General features: G+C 45.4%; 1 protein-coding gene across 2 annotated transcripts in view; it reads left to right on the top strand.

Annotated features, from left to right (window-relative positions):
• Window positions 1–136: 136 nt before the first annotated feature.
• The window catches only part of UBTD1 (ubiquitin domain containing 1), a 61,720-nt gene continuing 50,880 nt past the window's right edge, over window positions 137–10,976 (top strand). Inside the window, exons 1-2 of one of the 2 annotated variants that reach the window (XM_027859577.1) lie at window positions 264–286; window positions 9,903–10,098. Coding sequence is in view for 1 of the 2 variants with exons in the window: in XM_027859570.1 (XP_027715371.1) it covers window positions 217–286 (70 nt within the window). In the remaining variant the exon portion in view is untranslated. Of the gene's footprint in view, window positions 287–9,902; window positions 10,099–10,976 lie in introns of both variants that reach the window. The other variant, XM_027859570.1, reaches the window with a different exon arrangement.

Raw genomic sequence — 10,976 nt, 5'->3', positions numbered from 1 at the left:
TGAGCGCTGGGGAAGCCGCCCTCCCGCCCGCTCTCCCGCAAAGTTTGTGGCGGAGCCGGCGGCGGGGGCTGAGCGCGCCCCGGGGAGCGAGGGAGCAACAACCGATGCCGAACGGCAGGAGCAGTTGAGTCCAGAGTGGCCCGGGACCCGCTCGGGGCGTCGGAGGAGCGGCCAGCCCGTCGCTGCCGGTGCATGGGGCCGGGCTGAGCCGCGGCTATGGGCAACTGCGTGGGGCGACAGCGCCGAGAGAGGCCGGCTTCGCCGGGGCACCCCCGCAAGCGAGCAGGTGAGGACCGCGGGCGCCGGCTCACCTGGCTCTGCCCCCCGCCCGGTTCCGGACCTTGCCCGGGCACGGTTTGGGGATGGAATCGCGGAGAGGGGGAGGAGGCGGCGGCCGGTCTGGGCAGCTCGGAGCGAGCGCCGAGCCCGGCTCTGTCCGACTGGGAAGTGGCCGAGGCCGCCGGGGGCCGGGCCAGGAAATGTTCGCGACCACAGTGGGGCCGGAGCGGCGCGGACCGGAGAGCCTCCGTTCAGGGGCCGGAGCGGGCTGCCCGGGGCTCGGCCGGAGGGCGCCGCCTCGGAAGCCGCTCGTCGTGGGGAAACCCGGCTCGGAGGGAGGGAGTCGTGAACTCCGTTTTTTTCTTTTTGGCCAAACTCACCCGATTTTGTGGCTGCCCTGGGACGAGGTGGGGTCTTGGTCACCTCATTCACTGAGAGTGTCGTGGGTACCTCCCAGAAATCACAGGATCAAATAAAGGGAGATCCTCCCGCCCAATCCTCTTCTTTTACTGATAGAGAAACTGAGGCCCAAGGGGATTATGGACCTGTAAAAGTTCATCCTAGAGCTCCGTCTAGAAAGCAGGTCTCACAGTTGCCACATTTTCCTTTGTGTGAAAGGGGCTACACCGTCGGGTTTATTAAGGGAGTTTTCTGATACCAAAGGTGGGTCACCGACCCTACTTTAAGGTGGAGTGAAGGTGCCAGTGGGGTGGACCTTCCTTCTAGAAAGTATTTTTATTGGGAAGGTTTGAGAAAGGCTTCAGTTTTAAAACTGAAAGGGTAGTTTTTCCTCTCCACCGTATTGAAAGTGCACACTTGTGGGCCCCCAAAGCTCTTAACACCCCATTCCTTGTTTTCAGCCCCTTGATCTTGGCAGCATTGATGTTGACCAAGCCCACTTGGGTAAACTCAATTCGTCCCATCGAGTTCTGTTCATTTTGTCTGACCTTTCTTTCTACACCTGACCCCACTTTACTCCTAAATGTGGGCAAACCCACGGTCCCCAAAGTCGTTCAGACTATCATTACCTTAAGTACCAAGGTAGCCTCCTGTTTTAGGGATTCAGCTCCTTAAAACCCTTGGATTTCCCAAGCTATCCTGCACATTCTCGGGTACAACTGGATCTTGTCCCGTTGCTGCTCACAGCCCTTCAGCGGCTGACCATTGCTAGCAGGACCAAGGCCACGTTCCTTAATGTGGTACCCAGTTTGTACTGGCCTGCTTTGCATGTCTCATCTGCTTCCCATCTAGCCCACAGTGACCTGCCTTGTACCCCTCTCTCCCCTCCCCCAGTCTTGTGCCTTTAGCCCACCTCCACCTGCTTGCTTTCCTACTGCTCATTCATGTTCTGCCCATCCACCGCCCTTGTGAAGCCTTCCTGAATTTTCCACCTCCCCAAGTTAGAAGCCGTCTCCTTCCTTCTCTGAGCCTCTTACACAGTTATTCCCATTACTGTTGATCTGGTACTTAGTTTTAGTGTCTTGTGTTATCTTTTATTTTGTGTATGTGAAATTTCATCCTATTGATAACCTATTTGAGGTCAGTCATTGACTTTAAGAGAGCTTATATTTCAAGCTTAAAGGGATCTTGGAGGCCATCTAGTCTGACCCCCTTATTTTGTGGAAGAGGAAAAACAGGCTCAGGAGGGAGGAACACTCAGGCACTCAAAGAATTGTTCATTTAAATAGTTCTCTCATCCAGCAGGCTTCTGTACTTCACATGTAGTTTTACTTCAGCAAATATTAAGTATACACTGTTTGCTCCCTAGAATGTGAAAGATAGAAAGACAACAATGTGATGGTTCCTGCCATCCGGAAGCTTCCTTTTTTGGGGGGGGAGAGGAGGGGGCGGTATTAAGAGGGAGTCACAGGATGTACACAAGTGTAATATAATTTATCTAGCTGGCCAGAGCTGGTACAACGGGTTCTTAGTGGGAGGGTCACAAAGGGGACAATCTTTGCAACATGGTAAAAGGGGTATGTGTGGGGGAGATCTATTCCCCCCCCCCCAACCGGGCAAAGTTCTGAAATTATGGTAAATACTTGGCATTCCAGTAACATCTGAAGCATCACTCTGTGACACAGTTTAAGTTGTGACCTGTTCCTGCACATTTAAAGGAGCTCCCCTAGTCTCTCCTTTCCACATGACCTTTCTTTGCCACTCTCATTAATCCTTGAGATGGATAGAGTTCATCATAAGAACAATTCCTTAACCTCCCTCCCTTTCATTCCACTGTATGATGTCCTTCCGAGCAACAAAAATTACTTTTGACTAAACCCAAGAGTTCTGTCCTTATTGCCCTCAGACAAATTATGTCCATGTCAATGAGGTGTTTAAATGGTATGCCCCCACTTGTTAGAAACTTAGGTGACTCAATGGGAAGGTAATTAATTTGCCTTATTCCATCCTATATGTAGCAGAGTTGAACCGTAAACACCTGAGACTGATGGAATTGAAGATATGTATTTGCTTTGGGAATTCCCATTCTGTCATTTTACTTCAGACTTTTACTTCCCTGGGCTCAAGGTGTGAGGATCAATAGGCCCCACCCAGCACGGTGGTTATAAAAGAAGATAATTCTTCCCAGAAAGAGTTATCCTCTTCTGTCCTCCTCTGTTAACCCGCCTGTGGTACTTTTATTTATGGGGCTATGTCATTCAGCAGCTTAGAAGGACAGCAGTAGCCTAAGGTTTATACTTGGGAGAAGCACTTCTATTGACCCTTTGCTTTGGGGAGTTCTTAAAATAGGAAATCCTGGTTAGAATGCAGGGGCTTGGAGGCCTCTTGTCAGTATCTCACATTTCCCCCTATTAAGAATGGTGATTGCTGAGTCCTTATCTGTGCTAAACTGCCAGCTGTGACTTGTGTGTGGGGAGAATCCAGGAGCACACATAGTGGGGCAAAAGGGAGTGGGGGTGGGGGGGTGTCAAGAGTCTAGACTCTGGCCTGTCTCTCCCTTCACTTGTCATGCAAGGTTTAGAATCCCATTGGAAAAAGAGCTGTCTCTACTTAGGGCCTGAGTTCAGATTCCAGCTCTTCCACTGAATAGCTGAGATCTGGGAAAGTCATTTCCCTCTTTGAACCTTGGTTCTTTGTAATGAAGGGCCACCAAGGCCTTTTCGCTACTAAATCCAAGGACGTCAGGTTTTCCTTTTGCAAAACTTTAAAGTGAGGATAAAATTGTACTTGCACCCTGCCTAGTTCCCAGAAGTGGAATAGAAACTGGGAACACTTTATATGCAAAATATGTTCATGGAATGATGAAAAGACACATGGGTTCACAAATTGAGATCTTGATTTTAGTTCCAGATCTGCCTTAAAAAAGACACCCTTGAGCACCCCTCCACCCCAACCCCCCCTTAGACTTTCATAAAGTATATAATAACCAACCAACTTCAGACTTTAAAAGGATGTTGTGGGGATAAAAACTAAGCTAATCATTGTGATGTAAATGCTTTTGGAAAATTGTAAACCCCCTATGAATGGTGAGGTGAAGAGTAGTGTTTCATTTATTTGACATTTGGGGGGAACAGGGGAACAGAGACTTAGCTCTAGTAGTACCTAAACTTTTTTTAAAAATCACTTTTTAATGAAAATCTTACTAAAATGAATTCGTTCTCTGTCTTTAAGCCCCTCCCCCATACTAGTCATCATTTAATCTTTTCTCACTGAAACAGGGTCATGATCATATAACAGTCTAGAGTATGTTTGCTCTTATATGAAATCCCCCAGATTACCAGCTGTGTTTTGGGTTCTTTGGGCTAGGAAACTAGATAAGCAAGCCTGTTAGAATTGTGTCTAAAAGAAGGGGCCCAAAGAATCTACATGAAGTCAAGTTCATGAGCTCGAGTATCAGGACTTGGGTGGGTCAGACAGGCTTTCTTTTTACTTCTGGGTTTTTGGTCACATTTTGGAAAGTCAAGGTTGTCTTTGTATCCCTGGCTTGGTGTGTAGTGAAGTGGGGTTGATTCCTGCCACCTGAATGGATGTTAAAAACAGTTATGCTGTTTTATTTTATTTCATAAGATTGATTTTTTTTTATCCCATTTTCCATCTGAGAGATGTAGGAGTAATATGACCTGGCACAGAGATAGGGAAACATAGAGAACAGGAATGAGAAAAAACCAACAAGTGGAGTGTATTACCTACCATTGACAATGACATGTTAGAACTTCTCTGGGATTGGTTGGGTATGCACACATCCTGGGGCCATGTGTGGCAAATTGCTTCACCTTCTTCTGGAGTTAAGCAGAGCCTGGAGTGGAGTGATTGCACTTTTCAGGGGCACTTAGCTTTGTTCTGATCATCCTGATCCCATCTGAATTCCCTACACTGAATTCCCTACATTTAGGGAAAATACCATTTGCCTACTATGTGCTGGTCACCATGGGGTTCTCTAGCCCTCCTTCAGAGCTAAGACACAGGCGAACCACTTTTACTTTAGGCCTGATGCCAGCCTTATAAAGTGATTAGAGGAAAGGCTAAGCAGCATTCTCCGGCAGTAACTAAAACCTAGGCAGAGGAAACTTGGCTAATACACAGACACTGAAATCCGGGTGCAGATCTCTGCTTTGAGCCAAGGCACCTCCTCCTTACACCTCATATTAAAGAGAACAACTTTCTTTTCTTTTTTTTTTTTTATTTAGGGAAGTACTTTTCTGATGGAAAAGCATCTGTCCAGATTTCCTGGCTTAGTAACTATAGGAGGTACAGGTGTAGGATTTGGGGTAAGGGAGAGTATCCCCAGAATAAACTTATTCTTTCCTTTTTTTTAAATACTGTAATGGTTCTTAGAAAATATTTTGAGGCCTTTAACTTAGGTATGGTAAGAATAGGACAATAGAAGTGCTTATCAATTTTGGCACAGTTATCACTGACGCTTTTTGATAAGAATACTAGCATTTACATCACAGGTGGACAACACAGCTTGCTTGCTTTTCTTTCTTTGCTTTCTTTTCTTCCTCTCCTCTCCCTCTCCTTTCCTTTCTTCTCCTTTCTTCTCCTCTCCCTTCCTCTCTTTTCTTTCTTTTCTCTCCACATAGGGTATCACACCCTATCTGCCTGTGCTGTGTGCAAAGGGAATGTAAATTTTAATCTCTGAAACTTCTTTGTTTTGATTTTTCCTCTTAAAGACTATCCTTAACCCCAAATCTCTCAGGTCCCAGACCCAGCCCTGCTTGGTCACAGTTTGAACTGGTTGGCTCAGAATGAATATAAATAAGAATTGTTTCTGTTTTGGCCAGAAATCCTGAGGTTCTTCCCATCCCAGATCTTTTTTTTTTTTTTTAAAGGGGCCATTCTTTGCCTCATTTTTTTTTTTATTAAGCCTTAATCAGTGAATGGGTGTTGCCTCAGTCAAACTGAGACCTATTAAGAGACCTTTGCTTCCTAGTCCTTCTCCAGTTGTCATGATCATATCTGGCCACTGGACCTTGATGGCTTCAGTGGAGAGAGTGAGGCTGGTGACTTTACCCAGTCCTCTGTCACTTCCGTCCAATTCACTTGCATGTCTTGGCATCACCTCCCTGATGTCATGGTCCTCTTGAGAATGAAGGACAAACTGCAGCAGCACGTTAGCAAAGTGCTTTACTTTGTTTCCTCATTTGAACCTCTCCACCATCCTGTGAAGTCCTGAAGTGCTATTATTACCCCCATTTTACAGCTGAAGAAATTGGGGCATAGAAGAGTTAAGTGACTTGCCCAAAGGCACAAAACTATGTATCCAAAGCAAGATTTGAACTCTAGTCTTTCTGACTGTAAGTCCAGTATTTTATTTGCTGTGCTGCTGAGCTGCCCTTTAGGATTATAGGCCTGGCTAAAGCTTCCACTGGTAAGCAGGTAATCAACAGAGATGCAATGAATGCAGGAGGTTCTGAAGCCCTGGTTCATAGCTGTCCTCGTGCCACCTCCTCACTTTCCGGCCTCACTCACTTCTACCACCATCACCAGTACTCCCTCCCCCACAAAAAACCTACACCAAAACAAAACACATCATCCAGCCAGGGAGGGAACCTGAGGCTCCCATCTTCTCCCTCCCAGGGAGGTGCTCCGTGGGCCCATTAAGAGTTCTACCCTGTTGTAGATCTGGCCCTGGTTTGGGTTCCTAGGAGCAACGTAAACAGAAGGTAAACAAACACCTCTGTCTCCTCCAGTTAATGGGCTAGACTGGAAGCTTCCAAACTCCAGAAACTCAGGGACTTGTCAGTGGCCACTTGAGGGACTCTGGATTGGCTCCAGATTTCTCAAGGGAATTGATGAAATACAGATTTGTGTTAGGAAAGTACTTGTGCTGGATCAATTTTTTTTCTCTTTATAATTACTTATGTAGAAATATCCACAATGTAAATGGAGAATGGAGGGAGGGGCAGTTATCTATGTAATTAAGGCCCCCCCTTTTTTTTAACCCCAAATACCCAGGTGATTGAAACGAAAATATCTGTGTTTGGGGCTCTTCCCCTTCCATAACTAGATAATTGCTCCAGTTCTTCATTCTGTATGTGTTTTGACACAAGCAGCACAACCTTTGGTAAGGATGGACTTAGTTCATCTCACACACACACACACACACACACACACTCACACTCACGCTCACACTCAAACTCGCACCTGGGGCCCAGGCCAAACCCTATACTTTGAATTCCCTGAAGGTGTCCTGTGCTTTCTGCTCTATAATCCCCTCCAGTGTTGCCTTACTTAGCCTCTAGTCCCAGAGGATAGTAGTTGTCTTTGGATGCCAAATAACAATTCTGTAGTAGGTAAGGGATGTTTGGAGGAGAACAGCTGGGAATAGGGGTACAGGTAAACAAAGCCCTCTCTTCTTATCTCCCACTCTCTCCCTATTTATAAGGTGCTTTTTAGAAACCACTTTTATGAGGTCTCATGTCGAGCATGTCAGCACCTCCTTGCTGCAGAATCTCCTGATAAATTCCAGCCTTTGCTTTAGGGTGGTCCCTTTCCAGTTCTAAGTCTGTGGTTCTGGAATTCTTAATGAAGGGCCTATTTTCTAGGTCAGGGGCGGTGAACCTGGGGTCTCGAGGCGCAGGTTCCCCACTCCTGCTCTAGTTTGTCTCTATTCTGCATGCCACTGCACGCAGCATTTATGGTGTCTGTCACCAGTGCCTTGTCCTCTGGGTACTTTATTCACCACCTTTTATAGGTTTTGTTTCCTGAAAATATTTGCTGTAGCTTCCAGGCAGGTGCCTGTGAATTTCTGCAACCAGAAACATTTTTCATGTTTAAAAACCGAATTTCTGCACATTTTTGTCTGAGAGCCATCTGTCTAGCTAGGAGAGTAGCCATTTTAAACTTATTAAAAACTTAACTTCTCGTTGATGTTCTAAACTTGCTTATTAACTTTTACATTCAAGTTGATTTCCATGCCCAACAGAGCTGAGAATGTCCACGTGGTTTAGTGGAGAGAAGGACAGGCCTGGGAAGTCTTGCAGGCTGGCATTTCATCTCCTACATACCGCAGGAGCTTTGGGCCATGGACAAGTCACTTAACCTGCCCCAGGCTTCTCTCCTAGTTAATTGCAGCTCTTCAGTGGTGGAGGTGTAGTTTCTACCTTGAAAGTTTCGTATATAGATGTCTAGACCAAAAAGTAAAGGGATCATAACAGTTTTTCAACCATTTCCCCTAAGTCCTCATTAGGGTTATTTGTCCATTCATTCTCATTCACTTTTCCTTTTTTATTGCTGTATGTGTTGCATTCTTTCATAAATGCCTTTCCTGATTTGTGTTCCTTGATTTTAATTACACCACAATATTCCTTTACCATAATGTATCACAATTTAACAATTATTGTTATATATTTAGGTTGCTTCTAGTTTTTTGCAAATATGTACATGAAAATGGCTGGAGATAAGCCATTCTTAACTAAGGGGACATACCAAGTCAGACATTTTACATCAGGTCTGCTTTACTCCACTGCCATTCTTTTTTTGGAGTGCCTTGCTGAAGTGTCCAAAACCTCTTTCCCCCTGCGCTGCACTCCTCTGGGTGAGAACCTCACAGGGCCTACTCGTTCAGCCTTACTTTATTTTCCGCTAGCTAGCTTACCTGTTGCCGGTATCTTTGCCCCCCACATTTGCTTTCTAATTCTGGAACCATAATCCGACCCATACTGCGTTACTCCTGTAAGGGAGTTTGTCAGTCTATTCTCCTGACTCTCCTTTCAACAACCCTGGTAACTTTACCTAACTAAAATACCACCCCAGCCATGCTCCTAAAAATACAGGTGGTTTTCTTTGTTAGAGTTTAAGCCCCTTGAGGGCAGGGAGTGCTTACCCAGTGCTTGGCCCTTCCAGTGCCTTGCCATTGCTCCCATAGGATTTCAGAGGCCTGTCCATTTGCACTGAAGCTGACATTTCTTACATACATTTTCTTGAGAGTAGAGACTGTCAAGATTTTTCTTGTGTCCCAGCTGTTAGCAGCGTATTCATTCGTTAATAAATCATTTTTAATTCGTTTATACCTAATCAGCTATTGTGCTATGTGCAGAATTGTTGCACAGTGAACCACCGCACTGTGATTAACATTGCTCCCTTACCGTATGCCAGCGCTTGTGCTCCTTGAGGGGACACCATACAAAAAAGGAGCAAATGGTTCCTTGCCTTGGGGAGCTTGCATTACTTTGGGCACAACTTCCCAGTGTCCTAATATCTTCCTTTATTTTGTCACCCCACCCTGACATGAACAAAGTGTGGAGGAGATGTAGTTCATTACACTTGGTCCTTTAGCGGGAATGGTCTGTATTTGGCCCTGTGCTCGCTCAGGAAGCATAGGCTGCTGCTCTGTGGTGCCAGCTAGATCCTCATGGCAGGATGGACATTGCCATCCAGGCCGCCTGATGGCAGAGAAGTGAGCAAGGGGAAGTTAGGGCTGCAGAGACATGGAGGAGGCAGCACAGAGGGTAGTCTGCATTTTCCCTCAAAATGCATTTCCACTTTGGGGCATACCAGACAGACAATGGTGTAGTGCCTGCTATGGTCAGGGTTCTAGACCCAACGTAACCCTGAATCTGCTGTCTGCAGGACAGGTTATGGCCCAGTGGGTCTCCTCTCTGTTTACTTTGTGCCCTTTTCCTGTTAGAGCCCTGCTATCAGGTTCACTTTTGTACCTATTTGGTGTCACTTTCTGGTACTGAGGAAGCGGATACCAGCGGCGCTTTTCTTGTTTCCGTGACTGTTGAAGAATTTGTGTTTGCAGATCTCCCTCTGCCTCCCTCTTCTCTCCCCCCCATCTCTTCCTCTGTCTTTCACTTGAAGACTCCAAAGGATTTTTTGTTTAATCTACCCATTTAAGGCTCTGTTGTTCAAAAACATTGTTCCTGGTTACTGTAGACTCTAGCAAATACCAAAGTAGGGAGACGTGGGAATAAGACTAAAGAATACAGGGCCTGCTGACCCTTTCCTCTATAGTAAGAACCTTCCGTTTGAAGCAGAGCAGAGCCCAGCACTGACCTTCTGATGATAGCTTGCATTTTCTTGGTGCATTTTAGTTACAAAGTGTTCTTATGTATTATTTTTGATTGCCTTAACCCTATGAACCTGGTAGTTTACACTTGAGGAAATAGACAGTCAACTAGTCCAGGATCGATCACCCATCTTTTCATAAATTGCAGAACCAGGATGTAACTCAAGGCCAATTTTCCTTCCTGTACCACATGGCCTCCTTCTTTGAGAAGTGAATGATATGAGTGCAAGGATGGATCTGCCTGGGTCTGGTGACAGAACCTAATGCCTGAGAAGAGGAATGGTTGTTGGACCAGTGGGAGAACCAAGAACATAGAAGAAATTGCAGAGGGGTGAGAAGAGAAGGTAGAAGAACCAAATTTGGATTTTTTTTCTTTTAAAAATGTTTTCTTTTTTTATTCTAAACTTAAAAAGAGCATTTCCATGCACAGCAACAGAACCCCAAAAGAAAATTTTAGATGAAAGCATGAATTTACATTTCATACCAATTACTTTTTAAAAATCTGTATAATACATTTGACGCTTTACTTTCAGAACTCTTTTGCCTGTCAGTGCTTTCTTCTAGACTTTTGTTCTCTTCTGTGTTATTAAAAAAAAAAGTTACAATGGCCTTCTTTCTTTGTGTGTGTGGGGGAAATCATTGCTAGCCCCTCTTCAATCCTGGACCTTACCCTCCCTCCACCCCATTAACTGAGGGAGAAGAAAAAAGAAAAACCATTTAATAAATAAACATAGTCAAACAAAACCCATCCATACAGTGGCCACGTCCAAAAATTAGTGTCTCTGCACCTTGTGTCCAGCAGCTCTCGTTAGGAGGAGGCGAGTAATATGCTTCTTTATAGGTCACCAGGAGACACAGTTGGTCAGTGCCTTGGTTGGAGTTCTTAATCTTTCAGAGTTGTCTTTCCAGTGTTGTACAAATTTCTACTCCAGTCTTTCTCAGTTCATACTTTGAAGGATTCTCTGAAATCTGTCATTCTTTACAGCATAATATCATTCCATGACATTCCTGTACATTCTTCAGTTGTATAAGAGGCAATCTTATGCACCCCCAAGATTCTGTCTCCATCATTCTTCTTTGACTCGCACCTTTCAGTCACCTCTTCAGGAAGCTTTGCTTTTGACTGACTCTGCCCTCCCTATTATTGCCCTCCTCTAATTCTCTCACCCCAGCCCGTGTGTGTGTGTGTGTGTGTGTGTGTGTGTGTGTGTGTGTGTGTGTG

Source organism: Vombatus ursinus, unplaced genomic scaffold (genome assembly GCF_900497805.2).
Source record: "Vombatus ursinus unplaced genomic scaffold, bare-nosed wombat genome assembly UNPS02000749.1, whole genome shotgun sequence".
In the NCBI taxonomy this organism is placed as follows: Eukaryota; Metazoa; Chordata; class Mammalia; order Diprotodontia; family Vombatidae; genus Vombatus; species Vombatus ursinus.
The sequence above is the reverse complement of the archived record's forward strand: the minus strand, read 5'-3'. Positions and strand labels throughout refer to the sequence as shown.